Source organism: Etheostoma cragini, chromosome 21 (assembly GCF_013103735.1).
Source record: "Etheostoma cragini isolate CJK2018 chromosome 21, CSU_Ecrag_1.0, whole genome shotgun sequence".
In the NCBI taxonomy this organism is placed as follows: Eukaryota; Metazoa; Chordata; class Actinopteri; order Perciformes; family Percidae; genus Etheostoma; species Etheostoma cragini.
The window spans coordinates 11,995,365-12,021,526 of record NC_048427.1 but is presented as its reverse complement, the minus strand read 5'-3'; the positions used below and the strand labels follow the sequence as shown (position 1 = coordinate 12,021,526).

The window sequence follows — 26,162 nt, the reverse complement described above, 5'->3', positions numbered from 1 at the left end:
GCAATGGTTTATCTGATCTGATGTAACTTTGCTCCAAGAACCCCCCCCCCCCCCCCCCCCTCCCCAAAAAAATTCCAACACAACACAGCACAATAACTTTCTTAAGCAACACTGGGAGTCATGTGTTTTTAAAAAGCGTTCCTGGTGTTAGCATGTAGCTAACCTTACGGTTACATTTAACAGTCGACTGACCGTCATGGCATGTATTGCGGCCCTTTCTACCATGAAAAATCACCAGTTAAAGCTTATAAACTAAAGACTGCACAATCAAACATTTCCAGCGGAAATGTGATCCGAACTTGGGAACATCTGCGACCAAGATTAAAGGTTTCCCTGGCGTCGGCATGTAGCTGTATGTACAGTGTGTGTAATGTAGACACTGCAGTAACGTGCCGGGAACAGTTGACCATAAAAACAAATCCAGCACAGATTGACGTCAGCTCGAGCCAAGAGTAGAAAGAAAGTTGAGTTGTGTTGACTGTGTGTTTGGAGCGGTCTGAAATCTGAAGTTTTTGATCACAGGGATTACTTTTACATAAATGTCCCTCATTATTTGAAGCTGTGACCACTTTTAGTAACAACATCCAACATTGTAAACATTATGTAGGACAGAAAAGTAGCAAAAGCATTATAGGTCTCTTTTAAAATCAATGTCACCAAATTGGAAAGTCAACATCCAAGTAGTAAAACTCTTATTTCATTAACACAATTGAATTTAGTGATTTTAACCTTGCAAATTCAATCCCAAAGCTGTATTTTTAGGTTTTGGGGATCTCCGTAAAATAGAATTATTTGCAACTTGTGTGCCTCGACAAAAACATCAGCAAAAATGGATGATGAACATAGTCATTCTTGGCCACACACCAAAACCCTATATTCTCTGGCAGCAGATACAATCATATATACCCAGTGCGCTTTCAAAAATAATCAATCCTTTATATAATCGGACAAAAATAAGCCTGAAGACTTCCAATCATTTACAGAGTGAACAAGCTTTTATTAGCTTGAGAGAATGCAGAAACAATCATCCGGCTAAATTAGGATCAACAATACAGCCAGTCTTATGGCCGCAGTGGAAAGCAGACACTGCCGCTGTCCTCCCTGATATTAAAACAACATTAGTCAACTGCTGAAGGATTAAACATTACATGTAACTTGGCATCGGCTTTTAAGTAATGACAACATTAGCTAGCTTGCAAAAATGAAGTTACACTGACATGCAGCCATTTATCCCATTTCTATTAATGTCCCAACAGGCTTCAAACAACATCAGGCCACATGTGTCTTCCTCCTCTTGACTGAGGACACCAATAAGCAGCGTGAGCACTGTGCTTTCTAAACACTGGCTGGCCAGTTTATTAAGGAGGAGAAAATCCTCCATTGGTCGGCAAGTTCATGGGCTCTTAAGGTGCTCAGTCACATCGTGAAACCTCTCTTTACCCTTTTTGGGACATGCTCATTGGATTTCGGTCGAGCACTCCACTAAGAATATCATTGCTGAAGAGAAACCTCCTTCTGCTGCACTGTAAATGTACATCATTACTTTCTACCACTGGGCAGGGAAGAATCTGAGAGCTTAATTTTTCACATCCAAACCTGGAAGCTGCCCAGAACACCAACAGTCCAACTGGCTAGGTTGAAACAATCTCTAATATTAGATATGATAAGCATGTAGTAGTGATGAAGTGTCTTTCCTAAACGAAATCTAATTCTTTTATGGCACTTTTATAATCATTCTTATTTTCTATTTGCTGTCTGTCTGTTCTTGTACTATGTGTGTATTTGTTTTTACAAAATCTAGGAACAAGAATTGCAAAATGAAATGCTATGATTTGTGGCATTGTTCTGCTCAGTAAATATTCAATGTGTATGTTTCTGTCCACATTAAAATAAACAAAACAAATCCAATTAAGATATTAAAAACTGAGATTTGTTTCAACAGTAGAACACTGGATGACATGCAACAGACAATATGCAGGACACACACCAACACTTTTGCTTCTGCTAAATAAGGGCCTTGAACACACACAAACACACACACACGCACACGCACAACCAAGCACACACACGCTTTTCTTCACAGTCAAGAGCTGTTGTGCTCTTGTTGAGACAGCAACACCTTCTGTTTTCACTAGAATCTTTTGATATTTCAGCAAAAAAACAGATTTAAAGTGAAAGTTTTACCCCAGGTCTTTGCTGCCAGTGTCTGTCACTGTCAATTCTCCAATGTCAGACAACAAAAAGGAGACAAAGACATCATAGTATGGTGTGTCAAAACCATAACCACATCTACACACTGATATCTGAATTGAGTGGGACATGTTGAGGCAATAGAATTGAGCTTGCTGTTATGAGAGGCCACTGGAGGATATGATTTGTCTCAAATGTAGGGTGTTAGAGAAGGTAGACAGCCTGGGGCTTACACAGGGCTGGAGGGAAAAAAACATGATGTTCTGGCACCTGTTGATGTCCTAAAACACATGAACAAGCTGAAGGAAAAAAGACGGCAGATAGGATCCCTGCCGCTTCCCTTTCATGTGGAGCTATACAGAAACATTGAACATGACTCACCATTTCACATTCATTTGGTCTGACATTGTGACTGTTTTGGAAACACATTTGGAAACATGAAATTCAGGTGGAGCTGTTCATCTGCTGTAGTGCAGCGAAGCAAAGTTAGAGAGGACTACCGACGTTTGATTGGCGCTGTCAAAAAATAATTACAGAGTTGTATCTTCTGTAAGCAGGAACAAAATGTACAATGTTATACTTTATTTTCAGAAGGTGCACTTCAGTACAGGAGCAGAGTAATATCCAGATGTGTATATAAAACCATCTGAACAACACAGATTATGAATGCAGAGACATGTGTTCATGCATGTGTAATATTTAGATCTGTGAGCAGGATTTTATACTATTCACAGTATTGGATGCACTACAAAACTACAAAAAAAAAGTCATTCTTTTGGCTTTGAAAGCAAGTCCTGCCCTACAGATATTATTGTGGTTTGTCAAGGCACATGCACAACGGCACAATACCTGCAGCACGTTGCTCCATAAACGCACCCACTAAGTGTAGGTAAAACCTGAAAGCTTCGCTGCCCCACAAAAAACAGCAACAACCGACATGATTGAACTCATAAGCTAGAATAAGAAGGCATGAATATAAACACGAGACAGCCATGGGCAACTAAGTGAGGAAGAAGGGAAGAGAAAAATAAAGAATTTCACTTAGTAATCTAAAACACTAGACAAATTCTAACAGCCACAAGCAACCACGAGTTTACAAAGACTGAGGGGAAAGCTGTGTGTGAGGCAATAAAACCAATAAGAACCAAATTGTAACACTGTCATATACACACACACACACACACACACATACATACACACATTTAATAAATCAGTAAAAAAAAGGGAAGGGGAGACAAGGAGGAGGTATATGAACAAATACGTACATCTAAATCTATATATCTACTGGGCATAGAGTCAGGCAGCTAGCATGGCTGTAACGCTTACTACATAAACTTCAGCATCACATAGAAGTTTAAAACTTGTATGTTCATGCAGAACATTCTGAGATGTGTCTCCTAAGACTGTCCCATTTTGTTGCAATTTGAAAATGTCAAACAATATTTTAAATAATCAATTGTACACATTTGTTACATGACTTCTGTAGTCATTTCAATGCATGGCCTTTCACATTTTTTTTTTTTAAACGTCAACATTTATTTCTCATTCTGCAGAGAAACTGCCACGTAACTAATACGATGGTCAAATAGGTGCTATCTCAGTGGGATATCGTCAAAATGAACATACAGTATGCTCTCTCTTGGCAAGGTTTTAGAGGATAAACTTAAAAACCTTTTAATTCGTACACCTTAGCAGGGGTTCATTAATAAGACTCATAGTTGTTAGTGACGTCTTTATGTCAGTTCCTAAAACTCAAAAAGAGCACCTTAATGTAAAAAAAATTGCTATAAAAAGCCAATTTGAAGGATTGCAAATTCATCATGTTGAGCTGCATAAAATGAATTAATCTCTCCATCCAGCAATGCCATCCTTACTCCCGGTGAGTCTTGCGAGACAAAACCAGTGGCCTTTGCCTGATCCCTCACCTGGAAGCAGTGGCACCGTCTCTCTCATCATTACCCCCTACTGACTCCCCAAAAACTCCAAACACACACAAAGAATCCAGGTGCACTTCCCAACCTACTTTTCAATGGACTATTTCCCCATAGATCACAACATTTGTGCCAGCACAGCTCCAATTTACACTCCCTCAACCAGAATCAGAAGGTGAAGTTATTATGCCGCTTAAAGTTGGTCATCCTCATGTGGACGTGAGGCAGCTGAGCTCCTCCTCAATGTTTAGAAGGAATTCATTTATTAGACACTTGAAAATATATGATTTTCTCGCCTAAATTTTTACCCTTAAAAAAGTGCTGTAGTTTCCACATGCTTTGGCCCTCTGGGATGACCCTGAGATCATTGGGAAGTTAACAATCTCAACTTGTTGTTTCTAGTGGCGTTGTGACACTAGGCCTTACTGACACAGAGCTACAGAGGTTAGAACACAGAATTTCTCATCCGTCCAAGTAAATCATCAGAAAAATTAATAAAAAGCACTACTGTAAGCATATCACATGGGCTATATACTAAAATAGTACTCTAGACCCATTTCTCAACTTAGAACAGAAAAAATCCAGAAAAAAATGACTTATAAAATGGATTTTATATGAATGTATTTCTACAGATATGTCTGTGCGTTTGTCTTATTTCTTATTTCTAAAAAAGCCCAAAAAGTGCTAAATACAAAACTTCTGAAATACAAAAACACATCCACATCACTCACAGATATGTCTGTAAGAAGTACATACATAGATTTATAGAAATAAGTAATCATAATTTCATGAAATGGTGAAATGCCATCAGAAGGCCATATTTTTACCTTGAAACAGCTTGAAGGGATCACAGGAATAGTTTTTTCTGGCCATGTTTGATATCAATCAACTCGTCTTCTTATTGGCTACACAGGGATGCCAGTTTCGTGACCTTATCTTCTAATTCGTGGGCTCCACTGTCAATCTTTCCCACGTGGGCCCAATGGGGAGTGTGAGATTTCATTTGCTTAGCTTGGGGGTATCTTGAGATAGACTGATGCTATTGGCAGGGAACAAGGTTCATTGGAATCTGCACAAGCTAGAGATTTTAACTGTGTCTTTGGTTTCTCTGTAGCGTGCCCAGGGAAAAAGATACACACGGTAGAAACCAAGAAATGATGCACTATCTTTCTCTACGTCAAAACTTGGGCTGAAACTGCAAGATTGTGAAGGGACCAGATAATTATGGATTACAAGGCTTGGATATTCTAATACCTTAGGGTGTTTTCGATGTAGGAAACTAAGGTTTTTGGCGATCTTTTACCGCTGTGATTAAAGACACGAGGAGACAGGTAGGAAACACACACTCGATTAGACTCAAATCTTTCTGTGTTTCTTTACTTCAGAACATGATTATAACCGTTGTGAGTCACCTTATTGCTTCGTGTGTGGGCTCGATGGAATCAGGAGACTTTAAGCTTTCAAATGATTTATGGCATGAGCGTGTTTATGACGGTTTAATGCTTACAATTTATGAGGGAAGTCAGCACTTCCGAAAAACGGCGAGTTTACGTCCCGGTGACGGGACCTGTCCTCCCATCACGTTAAAAGTTAAATGCAGAAAAAAAAATAACTAATTTAATTGCACACAGTTACACACTGCTACACTACAGTACTACACAAATTTAATTTTTGATCATCACAGTGTAACTCGTGCATAGAAATTCTAATGAATGTAGTTCAACTCAAGGCTCTGGGGGTATAAATATCACCATCTCCTCCCTGCTTTCTCCTCCTTTTTAATTTAGGCATCAGCATCTCAAACTGCACTTACAGGCTGATTCCCCAGAGAGAAACCCTGCATCACTCTTCTAATTTTCGCCCTCTAAGTCTCATGCTTGCTTACTTTCTCTAATAAATCAAAGCTACAATAATTTAAAAGTGTCAAGAGTGTGTGTGTGCATGTGATTGTATTGGGGGTAACTGAGGGTTTGACTTAACACATCAACAGTTTTGAGCAACTTTAACTCCATACACTATGTACAGAGAGAGGACAGGAAAATTAAAATAAATAAATAAAGAACTTAGATTTTTAGCCAAAAAATCACGTTACTAAAAATGAACAAATGTAACACAAATTGTTCCCAGTAAAGATGAAAAGGAAAAGAGGTTTATGTAGCAGTGTTGAAATGACATCTCAAAATACGCATTAACAACAGAATACTGCAGCAAGAAAACCACATCCAGCAATCAGTGCGGATTTAAAAATCTCCAATCTCCAAACTGGCTTGGAGGGGGATGAAAGTTAATGAGGTTCCTTGTCAACAAAGAAAAACTTGAGTGCTGCAGACCGACCTCTAGGCACAGTGAGTCACTCGGCTGCATTTGGTTTGGTGACTTGTGTATTTTTCAAAGGTCTTGGCCACCAGTGGTGTCGACATTTATTATCAAAACTATCAAACAGGCCACTCATGGGTGTCAGCTTGAGGACGAGATGCTAACAAATTCAGCCTCACTGGAGGTATATTCGATCCTAGAAGTAACTGGGGTTTTTAACACAGAAAATAATGAAGTACAATATACTAGACCTTTGAGTTGATGAATGACTAAGGTACCGACAAAAGAAAAATCATAGAGGTTTCTGAGTAGCAGACTATAAAAACAATAATGAAACAAAACACAAGCTGTCAGTACAGATTTACTGTAACACAAACACACGCGCGCATGCATGCACGTACACGAAGTGCAGTACAGAGAATAAACAGCCTTTTCTGTTTATGTCATTGTTTTAAAAATGGAAAGCAATGTCTTTACTGCACTGCAGATTATCTAAAACGTCAATGTCAGAAAATGGCTAACAATATCTAAACTCTGTGTTACATCACTGCCTAGTTTACACCAGTGGTTCCCCCACCACCAAGTCCACCCACACAACACACATGGACACACCTTTTTAGGTAAAAAAATGACACCATGAATGCTGTTACATATTTTGCATCAGTTTTAGTTTTGTTCAAAATGTACAATACAATTCATGGAATTAAGTCTTGTCTTGAGGCACCCCACGGTAAAAAAGGCACCCACTTCAGGAACTGCTGGTTTCCATAATAATACACTTATTTTAAAAGACACTCACCGGCCAGCACTCCTGCCATGTAAAGCAGGCTTATTCGTAAGATGCCATGGACCATCTCCAAAGGAACGCCAATCATCAGCTGCAGTAAAGCGTTGAACCCCAGCTGCTCCAAACTGATGAGAGAGCACAGAAAGGGAACAACATTCTAATGAAAGCAGAAGATAGGTGTTCCTCCTACAGCTGTGCATCGTCTGCAACAACAAAAAATACAAGAGCTGCAGACATCAACATAAGGCTAAGTGAAGGTTTGTGTACGTACCCAACGTGCATGAACATGTAACTGAAGAAGCGCCACACTTGTGCACGGTGGCCGGGATGATAGACCAGGGGGCTCTTCATGAAGTCGGGCTGATAGGTCTGCAGTACCCACTTGTTCAGCATGATGCCATAGCACATGAACACAATAATCTGCAAAATGACACCAAAACCATTACACACTCTCTGCAGACTGTTGGTACAAAGGTGCAAAACAAAACCCCATTGTGCTATATAAAAAATACGTGACGTTTTCTCTTTATGTATTCTTCAGCTGATGGTTATTAGACTTGCGGAGACAATTACTGCCCGCAGTAAAAAGGCACATCTGGTTCAATTCCATTAATTTCTTTTCATAGAATAATGACTCATTGTCTCTGTGAATTAAAACGAATGTGAACCGTTATAATCACATCCTCATTTGTCATTACAGCCCATTCATTGCCAATTGTAGGCATTATAAGAGCACTTTGCTCAGAATCATGATAATTTTAGAGGAAGTTTTATGAAAAAAAGCTGTAAGTTATTTTTGCTGCTTAATCCTCAACCATTCAACAGTGGTCCGTGTTAGTGGTTTTCCTTTTTTCCACCAAATGAATATAATAGGTCATTTAATGCCACTGTGGTGGCCAGAGTGCTTACTGACCTGGTTTCCAAGTTAAAAAATCAGTGTCCCTGTATGCAGTCTGACTGAGGGTTTCAGCTTGGAGGAATGACATTAAATGCACCCACTAAGCCCCTGAATCTTTTCAGTGGGTAAGAAGTGAATGACTGAGCCTACAGAACAGTCTAAAGTCAGGGTTGTGGGTTAGTAACACACATCCAGTACTTAATATTGTGTTTTAGGAATATTTGTATAAGTGGGATGCATCAGTAGAAAAATCTATATTCTGCTCGGTGTTTAATGACGTCACCTCCTAAATCTCACCTGTACGATGGTGACGATGGCGATGAAGACAGGAGGGGGACACAGGCGGTTCTGGTGGAAGTACCAGCGCCGGTCCGTCTCGCAGGGCAGGATCTCGTAGGCCACATACCGCACAAAACGTTTGTACAGACCGAGCCCCGTTTCGTCCAGCAGGATCTCCCGTTGCAGCGTACGGCGGCCATTTGCAATGGCACGTCGGAAACTGCTGGAGCGCTTACTGCTCATCTGAGGAGAATGGTGAAAGAACATGCATGTATTACTCTCAGGAGCTCAGTGCAATATCGTGTGGGCAAATGCTTGGATTTTAAAGAAACTCAGAGCGATGAACATCGTTTTCCAAATGACACTGATGGGAGCTCAACATACATCAGTTTACTTACGAACACGTTTCCCCTTTGTTTAAAAGCTATAGTTCTGCATTTGGGAATAACCTAACTATCTAATTACATCTGTCCAAAAGGTAATTAATCTGCCTACGAGTCCATCTACAACTCACTAACTAACCGATAAATCTCATTCTCCAAATCTAATTTACTGAAGTCTTCACCATGAGGTTGAGGTTGGCAGGCAGTTACTTCCAGGCCAAAAAATAGTCACATAATTAGCATATTATCCCCTTAAAACCACAACTTGTTGATTTTACGCTTAGATTTTTTTTACAGACTAAACAAACAACATAACAGGTGTTAATTTGTGACCTTTAGAGGTACTGGTAGTTGGTTTTGTTACCTTTGACAGACTGTTTTTCAGTCTTTATGTTAAGCTAAGTTAACTAAACCAACCGCCAGCTACAGCCTTATGTTTAACGGACAGATGTCAGAGTTGTAGCAATCTTCTCATCCATCCTAGCAAGAGAGAAAATAGGCATATTTTCCAAAAAACATCTTAAAATAATCAATAATTATTTTATTTTTATTTTAAACTGACAGGCTAGTTTGTTATTGTGACCTGTTGAAATCAGCAGACAGGTCATTCCCTGTGTTTGTTTTTGCTACTTGATGACTTAATGTTTCTCCCAATAAACTTGACTCGAGCTGTTTTATGAGAATTACTGTCAGCAGCTGGAAGAACACACCTTACCAGGATGAACAGATCTCATCATTGCCTGCTGGTGAATGTTTATTTTAGCAATTAAATCCATAACTTACTTGATGCTACGTGGTGGTAGGAAGATAGCTTCTTTTCATGTTAACTGAGGAGAAGCTCATCAGTGTGACTAATCATCCTGGATGGGGAGCCAACATTCATAAAGTACGGATTTCACAAGGGATAGTGTGATGGATTATTTAAGTTCTACTTTTATAACCAAATTGTCAGGGTAAAAGAAATTACAATTATTTTCTTTTAATCTGTTGTTCTGCCAATCGTTCAGAGGCTTCAATGAACAGGGAAGTTTGGTTTTTGCTATTCAGGCTTAATGCTTAACTGGCGTTATAAATAAAAAAGAACTTCCTCATATATCTCAGCAGCCAATTAAAATGTTAACATCTGAGCCATTTTACATGTCTTAAACAACTGCCAATCACCTTTTTGCCGCAAGATAGATGACAGAACAGTGGCTGAATATTAATGGCTGATAAGAAACTTATATAATGTATAAGAGGTTTGGGATTCATACAGTTGCAGGGTTGATTGAAACTCAGACGTCATAACTGTTGAAGGGATTTTGCCCTTGAAAAGCAAATCTTTGTTTAGAGGAACTATTGCATAGAAAGAGAGAAAGGGTGTGTGTGTGTGTTTGTGTGTGTATATTCATGTTATCACAGACTCCAGGTTTGCTAAGTGAGCAGGAGCTTTGCAGCAGCCTGCAGGCCAGCTCTCGATACATTCTTTAATAGAGGCTTAGGATGAAAACCATCCTAATGCCACTATTTTGACAGCCAAAGTAGAGAACTGTCTGGATACCAACACAGTGGGTTCTTTCCCACTAGAGTTACCACTGAAAATACTGTCTGACCAGCTACTCACAGCAGGGATCCTTTACACTTAATGTCTGCCAGATGCTTGAAGTCTCTGGAGTAGCTAAAACAATAAAGCTCCTTTGGGGACAACTGGCAGACTATGTAATTATCTCTAAATCAAAATATTAACTGTAATGTGACGTGACACTTTATGAAAATAAGTTTCTAGGAAAATGAGTGGAGGAAGAGAAAGAGGGCATGTGGGCAGGTTAACAGTATGAATCTACAAGAGCAGACCTTATTTAGAGGTTTCTAATAATAGTAAAGTTAGACAATATGGCAGCTTTGTATGAAGTGTAATGAAACCTCCAGAGGGGGCCGGTAGGAAGTACAACCCGCCATTAAAGTACACCACTCATTAGCCAGGTCCTGCTGCTTGTAGACACAGCAGGGGGCATGGTGAAATAAATTGAGGGTCAAGATCTATAAAAGCTAATGAGCTAAATATACTGGAGGACAAAGACTGTAAATACATGAGCATTCAATGAAAAAGAAATGCACCACAGATAAATGGAGTAACAGACTTTTTTTTTTTTTTAAGAAATCATTGAGGAAAAAACTGAAGAAAAAAAGTGCTAATCAGCTTTGGAAGTTTGCAAAGATGGAAGTGGTAACTACCCTAACTGTGGGTAATTATGACACTGGTGGTTGTACGCTACAGTGAGGGTGTGAGGGGCCTGTTGCACAGTGATAGCCAGAACAGTGTCGAGCTGGGCTGCTGGCTCTCCCACAGATGGAGGGATACATATTTATTATGGAAATCATGCCTGGAAAATGCAATTATACTATACTATACTTGAGGCAGGGGGTGAAAGCAAAAGAAGAGGAGTAGAGGGAAATAAGAAGGCAGAGAGGGAGAAATTTAAACGGGAAGATGAGCCTGCCTGGGTGAGCTTGATTCCGTATCCTGCCAAAGGACAGTGAAGGTGAGACAACTCCTCTTTAATTGTTAACATATCTTAAAGTTGTTGAATTCCCAATGAAAAAGATGAAATTTACATGAAGAAAAGAGGTAGGATAGCGAGAGGTTAAGTGATGTACATGTAATTCTTTCTTTCCTTTCTGTTGGGTTTCTTCTTTGAATAAAAGTTTCAGTTTTTTCTTTTCATTTTATTTATTTTATTTATTTAGTTCTGAGTTTATTTCATCTTTGTTTGGCTCTGTGACAACACTTGCCGACTCTTCACCTCGCACTGTATTCTCTCCCATTCATGCTGTCTCTGTAAAAATGCGCTCCCAGGAGACACAGCTAAGCATAGCGATCACTTTGCTTCCCCTACTCTGACACGCAAGACTGTCGTCTCTAAAGTGAGCATTAGCAGCCTTTTGAAGTGAAGACAGGAGAGAGACGGCAAAACGACAATAAGGCACAAATGAGCAGCCAAAACATGAGATAACGCACTGAGAGAAGTGACAGAGAGCAAAGGTGCACCAAAAATCACATCTCATCCCATAAAACGTCAGAGGGGGAAAACCTCTGACTTGCGCATCAGCAACGGTGGAAGTTTCCTGACGAAGCCACGTCTGCAGGGAATAATTGATGCTGAGGGTAAGAGCATGAAGATAAAGATAGTATTCCAACTGAATGGGCTAAACTGACAGCTGTGTGTGTGTGTGTGTGTGTGTGTGTGTGTGTGTGTGTTTGTGTTTGTGTGTGTGTGTGTGTGTGTGAGAGAGAAACAGCAGGAGCTCATCCTCCTCCTCCATCTCCTCTTGGTAGCTGCTGTACATGCAGCTTTTAGCTCTAGTCAATGGTCCTTGATGGATTAATTAGCCACACCACATGGTCAAAATCTCACTGAGAAATGCTTCAGTAATAACAAAAGAAAAAAACACAGTTTAAAGGATATTCAGGGGTCTGCACTGGAAATTAAAAAAAAACATGAATTATTTTCATTTTGCTCAGTTTATCGTGGCCAAATTTGTTGACACACATAAAAAATCAGTTATCGTCACTAGAATATTAAAAGGCTGCGAAAATCAACTGAGTTTACATAGTGATTCACCACCATCAAACTAAAAGTCTCACTATAAACGTTTACTATCTAATTTCAGCCATTCAGAAAATCTAAAAACTTCCTCTCCCTAATTTTCTCTCTCTCTCTCTTAGACACATCCAGTACACTCTACACTCTCAGAATCTAAATCAGAGATCTCCTCCTCACTGATTCTTCCCTGACCCATATATTCAGGTTCTTTCTTGCCCAAATCCTTTTAAAATGAGAGTTCACCATTTTCCCCTCAGAAGTTGGCGGCCTTCCTTCATGATTTAATCATTGCGGTGCTAAAACTGAGAAGAAGAAGAAAAAAAAACTTCAATCCAGGACACTTAAGCAAAGTGCATCACTTTTAGCCTGCAATCCATTTAAATCAGAAAGCCTTGACTGGAGTATGGTGTGGAATGTGATTTTGATAGGTAGCATCTGTGTCCCTAGAGACAGATGCACTGTGTGTAATGTGACTTTAAATAACTTTGAAACTTTTATATACTGTATGTCAACTGCAGTATCTTTTTGACTAGGCCTGTAGGTGAAGGTAATTTCTGCTCTCTGTAAGTGCTCTCTTTCTTGCGATACTGCTTCGGATGTGACAACAGAAAAAAAAATTGAAAACATATTACGTACATTTTACAACAGAAAACGTTGGGCAGAAGAGTAGCAATGAGGAACAAAGCAACAGTCTTTCAAATCCTCCAACCTGAACAAAGAGAATCCCTCGCCATAATTTCTAAAATACATCTTCTACTTGTGTACTTAACCATGGCAGCCATTTTGGATCTCTGTTGAACATTAGCCAAATCCCCTCCCGAAGGAAAACAATGACACACTTCTTCAGTTACACGGCTGGTACATGCCAGCATTGGAGGACTCTCTTTAAAGAAATCAACACGTGCAGTCACACACATAGGAATATTTCCGATTTCAGGCTTACTGTACTCTTTCCATTAGCAGATGCTCGTCTATCACAGAATCCCCCCCCCCTCAAAGGCCCATGTTTGAACTTTGCCCCCTCTGGTGTCTCTCAGCCTCCGGCATCGACTATACCTGTGTGTGTTATTCTGATTGAATGTGTCAAAATGTGTCTTGAAAGGTTGTCTTGATGTGTGGAATTTTTGGTCTGCTGACGTGGATTAGTAGTCAGATACAGACCATACCCTGGGTGAATGTGTATATGTGTATGTGTATGTGTGTATATGTGTGTGTGTGTGTATATACAGTTCCCCAAGAGAGGTTTTAGCAGAGCGTTACTTATTCACCCCTCTGGCTGAACTGATGGAGTTCTCTAGCTAAGATCACCCTGCATTAAAGATCGGTTGAACATGAACGATGTCAGAGACAGTCTTGTAATAATGCACACACACACACACACGCAGAGAGAGAGAGAGAGAGAGAGAGAGAGAGAGAGAGAGAGAGAGAGAGAGAGAGAGAGAGAGAGAGAGAGAGAGAGAGGCTGTTGCCTAACGGCGCCATTTAAACACATTTACACCCACTGAGGTCAAGAAAAGCACCGTGGATTCACAGCTCCACTGAGTGAATGTAGAACAACAAATCAGAAAAATGACTGACAAAGCTTACGGGCTAAAAGCATTGAAAAAGCATGGCCTGAGGCCACACACACACACACGCACACGCACACGCACACACGCCATGTCTGTTTTAATACAATGCAGGGGTGTTCCAATCAATCAATACAGACACCAGATTAGAGGCACTGGCTATGATAGTGGGTATGATATAATGGCAGCATTGAACTTTCCAAATCAAATTACAACTGTCATCTGTCACACACCATAAAGCGCTACTTGATGAATCTGCCACAGAGATGTGAACGGGGCTAGAGGAAGAAAAGGGTGGGACAAAAAGAAGAGAATATGGGCTTGAGAGAGACTGGAGAAACTTAGGTGAAAATGATTCTGAGTGCAGTGAGAAAAAGGAGAGAAAGGAGACAAGGAGAGAAAGGAAGCCAGAAGTATTAGTTGATGACCTGGTTGAAAATGTCACGCTACACGCGGCACATTGAAAGCGTCAGCCTGGATCTCATCCCAGGGAACCAGCATCACATGCTGCGCGACGGGAGGTCAGATTCACATCAACATTTGAATATCCTCTAAATTAGTCAGCAAATCTGTGCTGGTAGTGCTCATGTGTATGAATGAGAGTCTGTATGCGTTTGAGACAGTATGTGTATATCAGGAGGAGAAGGAGGGTGGCTGCATTAATTAATAATAAAAACGCTTGTATATATTATGCAAATGCTATGCATGCACAGAACAGTGGGGACATGGCCTGTGTGCGTTCATGTGTGTGCATCAGACAAATCTTTAAAATAAGACCTGGGGGTCGATATCTGTGTGAGGCTGAGCATTCTCAAATTACCTCAGATTACTGTCTGCTACTACCAATGCTGGGCTAATCGAAGGCAATTAGCATTTGGCTAATGGGCAATTTTAAAAGTGACTCCCTGGTGCTTTCTGAGGCAAGGCGTTTTTTTTTTCACCTGTAACATATGCTCGCGGGTGTAGAATGAAAAAGAAGGAAAGGAGCTCTGAGGGTTCAAAGAGGCAGGTTCAAAGAAAAGTGGGTTAATATTACTTTGGCTTGAACAAGGGAAATGAGAATGTACTGAAATTATGGATAAAAAATAAATATTAAAATAATAACACTTCAAGAACGGCGTAGGAAGACAGTTGTATACTTCCATTAAGGAGAGGCTGCAGTGGGAGCAGAACCTCAACACTGATTTCTCTGTAGTGAGAACGAAAAGTGAAGTGCAAATATTCCAGGAATTGTATTGAATAATCTTGGTGCTTATGACAAGCAGGTGCTTTTCTTCATACTCCAATTAATCCATCAAGGAGAATCAGCCGTTCATGCGTACGTCTTTTAAGTATTTTTTTTTTTTTTTAGGGAAGGTACAATATACAGTGCACCATTACAATGTCAATTATAACAACACATCTTTATATTAACCCCCACCCACAACAAACCTGTGTGCTAAGAAAAGGAGGACAGATAATGAAACAAATAAAAACGAAAGGAAAAAACAAAACAAAAAAACCTTTCTTCTATTACTCATGACAGTACTCTCCGTCGTGCTATTAAACCCTTTTCTTACAAAATCACCCCTTTGTACCCCAAACACAGCCATTGTAGGGCTAGGTTTTAAGTCTAAATCAAAGGCTTCATTTAAGACCTTAAATATTGATGTCCAGAACTCTCTCAACCTGGAACATGACCGAAACATGTGAGGTAGATCTGCACTGTCCATTCTACATTTGTCACAGATGTCATCCATGTCAGAGTACCAGTATTTTGGCCAGCCTAACCTTACTACATATAGTGCATACGTTGAAGAACTTTAAATTGAATCAAATTTAAACGTTTACAAGAAGAGGTCCCATTCGCCCAGCTTAGAGCCCTGTACCATATGGCATCAGATATATTTGTCCCTAATTCTTCTTCCCATTTTGCTTTGGTAGGATCCATGGATATACTGTAGAGTGACGTAATTAAATTGTAGACGTTAGAGATTTGGCCTCTTAAGGTTAGAGGGGTCTGTAGTATATTCTCTACGTCAGATTGCTCAGGCAATTTAGGATATGATGAGACGTGAAACCCGGGGATATCTGAAAAAAACTGGACTTAGGGATGTTGAATTTACAGACAAATTCCATTTTAACAGCCAGGAAAATGTGATTTTAACAGACAGGACTGAGTATGGAAAGAAATGAAATGTTTGCCTAAATTGTATCCAAATCTTAAGCACTGAACTGGAGGAGAAGCGTGATGGGGAGAGGGGGAGTCCTGAAGTTTACAAAAGGGTTAAAAATGGTGTACTGGAGGTGTGTCTGGGGGTGGTGACATGGATTCCTTGATACTTAAACTCTGACTTTGATATACGAAAGGGCAAGTCTGTATCTTGTATTTGATGCACCTTCTCATTGATAGGGAAACGTCTGCTTTTTGTATAATTATTTTTATATCCTGAAAAACTAATAGTCTCCTAGAATGTTCATAATTACAGGTGTAGAAGACAATGGGTCCATTATATAAATTAAGAGATCGTCAGCATACAAAGAGACGTTATATTCCATTCCCATGCTGCTTACACCTTGTATGGACTGTGCGGTTCTAAGCGTTATTGACAGGGGATCTATCGCTAGAATTTTTAGAGACGTTACAGAAGGTAACGTCTCTAAAAATAGAGTTGTGAAGGGTAGAGACACTAAGGGTGATCATGAAAAGGTAGCACTAAAATTGACTGATTAGTGTGAAGGTAGTCTAAAGTGGGTTACGGTTAGGGTTTTATTTGTCTTAATGTTTTTATTTTTAACTGTTTATACTTGTGTTTTATCTTTTTTTACTGATTTTGTGTAAAGCACTTTGAATTGCCCTGTTGCTGAAATGAGTTATACAAATAAAGCTGCCTTGCCTTGCCTAGAATGAACAACAACGGACTGAGAGGGCTACCCTGACGCGTTCCTCTGGGTAAAGAAAAATATTGTGAAAATAAATTATTAGTGACTAGTGCAGCCTTAGGAGAAGGATACAATTGTTGAACCCAAAAAACAACTTCTGGACCAAACCCAAACTTACCCAGCATGGAAAATATATTGTGAGGTTCTGTAGGAGGGATGGTTATTCAAAAGAGTGGTTAAACATTCCAAGAAGCAGACGTGTGAGCTGTGAAGAAAACTTTTTGAAAAAAAAGTTGTTAGGATTGCTGTCCAGCCCAGGAGTCTTTCCGCTCGGCATATCTTTAATTGAGTTCTCTACTTCCTGTTTATCTAGAGGTCTTTCCAGGCTTTCACCTTGGTCTTGTGTAATTGTTGGAATATTCAAGTTTTCAAAAAATCTATCATATGAGAGGTATCATGAGGAAAGTCTGGTGAGAATAATTAACGTAAAAAAAATGTAAAGTGGTGTTGATTTCTTGGGAGTCCATTGTCACTTCTTGAGGCGTCTTCCTAATAATAGGTATAAGTCTGGATGCAGATTTGTAGACAATGAATCATATTGCGCTTTAAGGTTAAATTTTCAGTTTACTGCTCAGGTATTTGGGTCTTTAAATGCTGATGACCAATTTTCAAGATGGAGTCGACTAGTTTTTTCTGTGTTTCACACATACATCTTTTCATGAATTTCTAGTAAACACAGATAAAGAAGCAGGAAACGTAGAAAAAGAAAAGGCAAAGAATAAAGAGTCTGGCTGATTCAAAGTGAAACATGGACAAAAACTATAACTAAGAGAAAAAAATAGCACACACACACACACTGTTCTTACATCAGTATTAATAATTTGTTCTTGCACAGTATCAGTCTTGTTGTTGTTTGTTTGAAATATTCATATGTTTGAATACATCTGTTATTTGCTATAATACTGGGTCTCTGTCAGCTTGGTGTGAGTGTTTTCTAGTGCTCGCTGTGCACAGCTTGTGAGGTTAAATGCCTGGATTTACCGACACATTAACTAAAAAGATTGATCCTCTTTTTGCAGGACAACGACCTGAATGGTCGAGTCAATTTTCGCCACTGCGGAGCTTGCCAGGCTCTGCCTGAATCAATTTTGTAACCTTTTCTGAAATCCAACCAAAGGGGGTGTATGTGTGGAAATCTGTGCTGTAGGACATGAAATGCCTCATGCGACTTCCTCTGCAGTACTCTCTGTATAGCTGTGTGTACATGCGTCTGGTTTCCACTTACCAGCTCGATGAGCTCCTGGTAGCACACCTGTCCCTCTTCATTGCTCTGGACCAGGGCTAACAGCATGTCCAGTTTGGACGGGTCCAGCTGCAGCTCATGGTGCTCCACCAAGCTGGTGAAGTTCTCCACTGCAATGAAACCGGTGTTGTCTGGGTCCAGCTGCAACAACAACACCACCCCACTTTTAGACAATCGGGATATAAACTACATTGCTGATGATGCATGCATTGAAAAAGCTATTATGTTTTCTTTTCATAATAAGCAGCACTGCAGAGATGAAGTGTCAGTTTGCCCTGAGGGAGAGTGCATCAGTAATTGTCAGCTAAGATGCATTGGCTACACAGAGACACAATAGATGTTCATAAAGACAAATGAGAGCTACAGGGCTGTAGCCATAAGCTCAGACAGTTCCAGCAGTATTAATTAAGCTGCGCTGCCTCTACGAATTAGAACTGCCTAAAGAAAGAGCCCTAATCAACCTCATTAAAAGAGCAGGTCTTTCACAGCAAACCGCAGGACGGTTGTTGTTAGGAGCAGCGAGCAAAGACAGGGAAGCTTGTCATTTTAATAAGCAGCAACCTGCAGTTTCGTTTAAATAAAGAAATTCCTCAGCATTAAATGGGGTTGACATTGGTTTCTGAGTAGATGCTTCATTCAACTGTGTGGGACACATGGAACCGTAGACACATTTGCAGTCAGCATGTTTATAAAAAAAATAAAAAATAAAAAACACCACTCACTGACGACTGTATGCCAGTGCTGCTCCTCATAATTGATTTAACCGGGAGAGTGTCATAAAAATGTGGCTGTCTAAAATAGCTCATCCTTAAAAATGGCTTGTAAAGTATAGAGTGTGCATCTACGCTGGGTTTACGTAATGTGGTTTTTTGGACCGGGCGGCAGCTTCACCTACTCATTACTTGATTTTCTACCCTCACCTTCTCCTCTTAAATGCATTCGATTGCTCTGCAATGAAGCGTTAATTTCTCATGCCAGCTCTCCTTAATGCATCCGGGTGTGTTTGTGAAAATGCGCCTGAGGACAAACTGGAGCAGTACAAAGAGACCACATGGGAAGAAGAGCCCTTGCCGCTTCTCATTTTACTGTTTCCTGAATGCTAACACAGCCTCATTAGGTTTAGACAGTAAACCGAGGGCCTCTGTTGCCCCAGGGAGGAGTGAGCTTTCAGATGTTGCATCAGTGTGGAGTAAGTTGCGCTGGATCATTGTTGCCCATGTCTTGAGTAGCCTACATAGGAAGAATCTTGTCTAGGCTGCCGTCTGGACCTGGCCTGCTCTGACATGGTTAGACAAAGGCGTTTCATTGGCTGCATGAGAAGAGCGGCATTAAACCACACTGCGCTGTGCCAGTACTGACTGCAGGAGGCTCAAGCTTAAAGCTCTGCTGCTCAACGAAGGAGCTAGATATCAATCTGGGAATCTATTGGTGTGTTTTTGTGTGCCTGTGTGTGCGTATACCTGTGTGCGTGCCTGTGTGTGTGTGTGTGTGTGTGTGTGTGTGTGTGTGTGTGTATCCTTCCTCCTAAACATGTTTACTGTATATGCTCTGCTTCCCTCTACACTGTTTCCAGTTGTTTTGCAGACATTTAGTTGAACACAAGCAGCCCTTTAATTCCAGTTAATCTGCTTTTATCACTCCCCTAAAAACGTATGTATACATTCACATGGGAGAGCACAGTGGAGGCAGGAACTAATGGGTTAGCTTTATGATGCTTGACTAGAAATGAGTGTTTTCCCACTGCTGGCTGATGTAGTGAAGCTATTTTGTCAGTTATGACACTTTATCACTACTTTCTCTACACCAACATGACTTAACAGCATATAAATGGGTATTAACCAATATTAGCCAAGATTCTGTACACACACAACCATTGTTGTCTCAAGGGCATTTACCGATTATACTCTTCACATCATGCACATTGTTTAAGTGAGGTCTGTTTACACATTAAGGGCAAAATCCATACTATACTACCTCCCTCTTGGTCACTGTCCATCAGACATCTCTGTATAATCTCAACACTCCGCACCTGACAGTCAACAAAGTCAAGGCCATCTGCAATGCACGTAAAAGCAAATTCATTAACAAAAATGAACCAAGATGGGGGGGAACAAATGACCCAGGTCTATTTTTAGATAATCCCCTTAACTGAGTATCCAATAGATGTTTGCCTAAACGAGGCCCTTTTCTGTCCATGAGGCTCGCTGAGCAAAATGGTGCAGATCAGGCACAAATTTGTGATGTGTTGGGCACCAGCGTGACATGTGGGGAATACAGGGGGAGAGACAGCACAAAAAAAACAGCATAGAGGGTAGGTGGAAAATGGGAGAGGGAGGTGAGGTGGGTAGTCGGTTGATGAAATGAAAGACATGAAAAAGGATGAAGTTAAAGAAACAGTAGAAGGTATGAACAGAGAGAAGAGAAGGACAGAGACAGTCAGAAAGGAAGCAAGGACTCACAGAGAATAAAAACGCCTCACCACTGTCTGTTATTCTGTGTGCCTGCCTAACCCAGCAGTCTGGCTCTTCTTCTTTTCCCTATAAGAAGACTGTGACACACTCCAGTGCTCTGCATCCACTTGCAACAGAGGGGAGATAGATCAGACTCTAATGTGCTCCTGGCTCAGCCCAGGCTGACAGGGGGAACAGAGAGCCACACGGGGGACGTCTGATTACTGTCAGCCTCCATATGTCAGCACGTCACTGCACGTACAGCAGCAGCACAGAGGCACACTGTATATGGTTGTGCACATTTACGCAAACCAAGTGTTGACACTGAGCTGTCATACTGCACAGATACTATTCCCTTCATAGTCTGACCTTATTCAGGAAGAATGTTGCACAGGAGAGCCTGTCTGCCGAGGATACAAGGAGGTGGGGGATTGGTTCTTGTAGCCAATTAGGGCTATCAATTAGCAAGATGAGGTACACTGAGATGGATGAGTGTTGGCAAGAAGAGCCTGTTTTTTTTCCTGGGCAGGCTGGTGACGTGGATGAACGAGGGGGGAGAGACAGAGAGACGAAAAGGTTGGAAGAAAGAGGGGAAAAGCGCTGAGAGGGAGCCAGTTATTGAAGCGATCCAACACTGGTGAGGGTGACACTTTGACAAGCTGCATGCATTGCCATGGTTACCAGTCGCCTGTGTGTCATCTCTTTCTTGCAAATCCCCCCCCCCCCCCCCCCCCCCCCCCCCCCCCCCCCCAACATATTGGCGTTCAAGAGGCAAAGGAAAGACACAAAAGGGGGGACAGAAAGAGACGATAGAAGAAAGGCTGAAGGGTATATAGAATACATAAGGATGAGAAGACATCAATGGGATTAGAATGAGGTGGTAATAGGACAGGTGCAGGGTTTAGATGTAAAAGGAGGTGGGGCCGGAGATTATGTATGGGAATTGGAGGTGTTAAGGCACAGAGCGCATCTTGGCTGGCTCAAAAGCAAGTGGGAAGAGATGGACCAGACACAGAATGGAAATGTATACACGAGGAGGAGGAGAAGGGGGACGGCAAAGAGGAGAGGAATGCTGACTACAGGGGAATGATCTCAGTGTTAACCCTCGGGACCTCTATTACCTCCACTGCAGCCACTCCGGCTGACCCCAGCCCACGACTGACTTATCAGTCTGTTCCACAGGGGCTCAAGGGTGAACCCTCCAACCTGGGAACAAACCACAAAACCTAGGCATGATAGAAGTACAGCCAGTGGGCTGAAACACAGCCACCTCTGTCGTCCTACCTACAGAAGACTGACACACAACCAATGACAAGGCACTCTGTGTTTCGCACTAGGAGAGTTGTAGCTAATTCTGCCATCACATCAGCTGAGGCAGAAAGTAGAGAAAGGTACCCATGGTCTCACTTTGCATGCATTCCCTTTAATTATCACCAACATACTCAAGGTGGCACAATTTCAACTGTTTTATGAGGCTCTTCAAGATTTTCCTTTGGCAAAGGTAACAATATGAGAGACAAAACCTGATGAGTCATGATAAGTCAATCAAATTTAATTGACTCATTTGACAATCGATCGTTTTCGCAAGAAATTGCCAATTTTGTCAAGAAAATCATGACAAACGTTCACGCTCTCCAGCTTCTCAAATGTGTTTTCTATGATAGCAAATAGAATTTTTTTGATCTGACTATTTTCTGGTATGACAAATGATTATGATGATTATTATTTATGTACATAACAATGAGGCAAATCTACTTCTGTCTCAACAAAACAGAAATTGCAACACCCTATAAAGATTTACCATGGACTGAAAGGGTTTAAGCTGAGGGACTAACTGGTTTTGTTTTTACAATACAGGAATTATTTGATGTCAAAAGTAAAAGAGCTAGAAAGGTTAATAGTTGTTGAATGATTAGTATCTACACTTTGGCAGATGGTGATTATAATTACCTTTAGGTAGGAAGGCAGCACCAGCACTGGTATACTTCCCACTGACTAACCTTTGTGGCACAGAGCCAATACTACGGACTACTTTGGTCTCTGTGAACATGGCTGTCAAGCTTGGACAAGGCTGTCTGTATCTGCAGAGGGCAGTGGCATTTACAGGACAGTGCATATTGCATGGCATCAGATAAAACCCATGTGCTTAATCTCTGCTGCCCTCAGGACTCACTGGTGTTCACCAACAACTGGGCCACTGACTCCGTAATCATCACAATGCATGTTCTGCCCTGCCGTTGCCATCGTTATGCTCAAATCTTGCTACTGTGGCACTGCAATGTGATGGCCGTTAGATCCAAACCACTCTCTCCTCAAGTGGAGACGAGTGTAGAGAGACACCCGCGGGGATTTTCCTTCATGCAGACAATCATCTAACTACATTTCCTGGCGTTTAAACACAGTACAAACAGCCAGAGGCACTTTCAAATACAGCTCAATGCAAATTAGCACCAGAGAATGATGAAAATGGACTGAACCCTATTCTCTCTACTTGATATAAGCATGTCAAAATAGTATTCAGAACCACAAGTGCTTATGGGAGAGATATGCAGTACATAAGCCAGATAAGAACTGAATGACACATGGGGATTTATTCACTAACTAATGAAAGCGTACTTTAGTGGCTGAGTGCTGCCGACCATAAGTTGCCTTATCAGTGGCGCTGCAATGGAAAGGCTATCAGTGAAGCTGTGTTTGTGTGTGTGTGCTCTGATCATGAGCATATGTGTGAGTCTGCATAGGCCAGAAATAGCCTGAGCTCAGCATTACAACCTCCTGCAGACAAAGACTAATAAAAAACTCACTCATGTTGCCACTGTTGCTTTCTCTTCTCTCCCCCTGCAGCATTTTTACGTGATTCTGTGTGATAACGGCTGCAATATACCTTCTTCTTTACACCTACCCTTCTCATATAAACTAAGCAGGCACAGTTTTTTCTGAGGCAAAATATCCTGGTTGAGGAATACCCCAAAAGCATTGAAGTTTAGTACCTTAAACATCTAATGTGTGTTTGACTGAAGGGAATGTTAGGCCAGTTGTAGCTTAAATCTAAAAATAAAAAGGTATAACGTTGCAAGTTTAAAACCCTAGACTTGGTAAAAACTCAGCAGTGACAGAGTAATCCCTTCCCTTTACAAATGACTACGTAGAAAATACCCCCAAGCAAAGCACTTGACCTCCAGGTGCTCTTGTAGATTTGCTTAGAGGCGGGTGGGACACTGTGGTCGTTGTGGGACGCCTCCATTGAACGTGGCTACTTAAATTCAGAGCTGCAAAAAAACGAGGCATGCTCCGCTAAATATTTTCCTGGCTGATACAAGCACAAAAATGCCCAATGTTTAGACAGGCAGCAGGCTTTGCTGAAAACAAGCTTGCCTGTTCACAGTCCAAAAGCTGTTTTATCTTCATTCTGGTTTAATTAGAGAGACCTTTCCCAAATCAAAGACCGCTCCGTGGAGTCCCAAAAGTGGAAAAAGCCTGTCATCAGCCAGTGAGAGTGATTTGGTCTAGACTTGAGCTTAATAGGACCACAGTGTGCTCAACTGTGGCTTGTCTATATGAACATAGTGGTGTAAGCAGAGCAAACCCCGCAATCAATAAAACAACCAGCCGTTCAGTGTGGAAGTATTGGCTTCATCTGCAGCCCAAGGACCTGCTACTTTGAAAATGGATATTGACACAGATGAGTCAGCCTTCTCGATACTGCATTATAATGTGTCTATGAAGGAATATGTGTTGCTGAGGTATTACTAAGTAGTTGTTATCACTGTAGTGCTTATACAGTACATGACTCACCAGTGTGACCACAGAACATCTTCTCAATCAACCCACACAGGCTTCCTCCTCTTGTTATAAAAACACACACAAACACATTCATAAAAATGCAACTGTGCACATCATCGCAGACACTCATCCTAGATGCACACGCACACGCAAACACACAGACACACACACACACACACACACACAATTCTCCCCAAGGCTCTTGAGTGTGTTGATCGATGTGTTGTTGATGGGGCACTCCTGACCCCTAACCCTTCAGCAGTTAATTGATTCCTCCCTCTTGAATAGAATGATTGCCAAATCTATCTGTCCATCAGCCAAAACCCCAGTTCATCATCAAAAACACAATTTACATTAGAAGACTTAGAGTTAGATGCAAGACATGCAATAGAGCTGGACACATCAGACACACGCTTGCGCACGCACACTCACACATGTCTTCAGGAAACACTAGACAAATATAGACATAGCTTTCTGCCTTCCGATCCATAATGGCTTGTTAATTATGGAAACGGTAGACCAAACCTTAAACTGAAACATACTGTAGATCTGACTGAAAAACAGCAATTTGGGCACAGAGGAATCTAAGAAACCAAATGTCAAGATAAATATTTTTCACTAGCCTAAATATGGCCACTAACACTGTGTTTTCAACAGCAGGGCTGAAAAAGAAGAAAAAAGTTTAAAGCCAAATAACAGCTTCTATTCTAGAAGAAACCGTGGACTTCACAGGCGCTGCCTCGTTGGTAATGAAAAAGCTGAATAATCTTGCAATCTTTTTTGTGATCCTGAGATGATAAGACTGGGGATGTGGTAAACACAGAAAAAAATCAAGAAAAAGCACGAAGAAAAACATTCCCAGGAACAGACAAATCCATGCACATGCAGCATGATTGCTGGAAAAGCTAATGCAGCAGCTGTAATCAACCATTATCGTATGATTTTTGCGTCATTCCTCAAATAGAGAATGCTCCAATCAATCCATCTATATATCCATTTATACATGCATATACATCCTTCTATTTGCACACACACCCCTTCCTCCCTCCCTCATTCCCATAAACCATGACATGATGCCCCCCCCCCATCCGCTGTGGCTCATGATCTGACCTCGCATTCTTTGGGCTCACATGGCTCCATGATGCTTGCTTCCGTCGTGTTGTCTCACGCTCTCATTTTGCCCGTGCAAACAGCCCCTGTTATCAATCCTAACATCAGCTCTCACCCCCAGCCTCCACGTCTCAATCCCTGGATAGACGGTGAGGTGGCCAGGAGCCCGTAACCATAGAAACCTCTGCCGCTGCCTGCTCACTTGCTTACCTGCTCTTGTATGAGCTGAAACAGGGAGCTTCTATCCATATACTGGCCAGGGAGGTGAGAGGAGCCACCGCGGACAAGGGCATAGGGAGAAGCAAGAAAGGAGCGGCGGTGGTGTTGGTAAGGATGGGATAAGGTGGAGGGGGATTTGGTTAAAGTAGCAGCTGGTTCCTAAATTGTAGCGTCAGGCCCCTTTCGTAGCTGCTGCTTCCCCCCTTTGGTGATGGAGAAAGCCTGGTGAGCTCTGCCCCTGGATGTCCTTGCTGGTGGGTGTCGCTGGGGTAAGAACCGGTGCTGTGTGGCTCTGTGTTGGTGCTGGGAGTGCAGACGCTGGTGCAAATGGGCCGTGACTCTGCTCTGTGCCAGTGCAGCGTGGCGCGGCAGTAAACCCAGCTTCAGCAGACGACAGGCAAGCACACAGGCAAGGCAGATCCAGCAGCTCTCATTCACTCTCCTCCTCCTCCTCCTCGCTCTCCTCTATCCCATTGCACTGACTGCTACCTCTCTCTCT

At 41.4% G+C, this 26,162-nt stretch overlaps 1 protein-coding gene across 2 annotated transcripts in view; it reads right to left on the bottom strand.

The window, feature by feature from the left end:
• The window catches only part of rhbdl1 (rhomboid, veinlet-like 1 (Drosophila)), a 43,902-nt gene extending 17,740 nt beyond the window's left edge, over positions 1 to 26,162 (bottom strand). Inside the window, exons 1-5 of one of the 2 annotated variants that reach the window (XM_034859843.1) lie at positions 25,655 to 26,162; positions 18,084 to 18,242; positions 8,420 to 8,644; positions 7,496 to 7,644; positions 7,237 to 7,349 (exon numbers count right to left, since the gene is read on the bottom strand). In XM_034859843.1, coding sequence (XP_034715734.1) covers positions 7,237 to 7,349; positions 7,496 to 7,644; positions 8,420 to 8,644; positions 18,084 to 18,242; positions 25,655 to 25,693 — 685 coding nt within the window. In that variant the 5' untranslated portion in view covers positions 25,694 to 26,162. Of the gene's footprint in view, positions 1 to 7,236; positions 7,350 to 7,495; positions 7,645 to 8,419; positions 8,645 to 18,083; positions 18,243 to 25,444 lie in introns of both variants that reach the window. The other variant, XM_034859844.1, reaches the window with a different exon arrangement.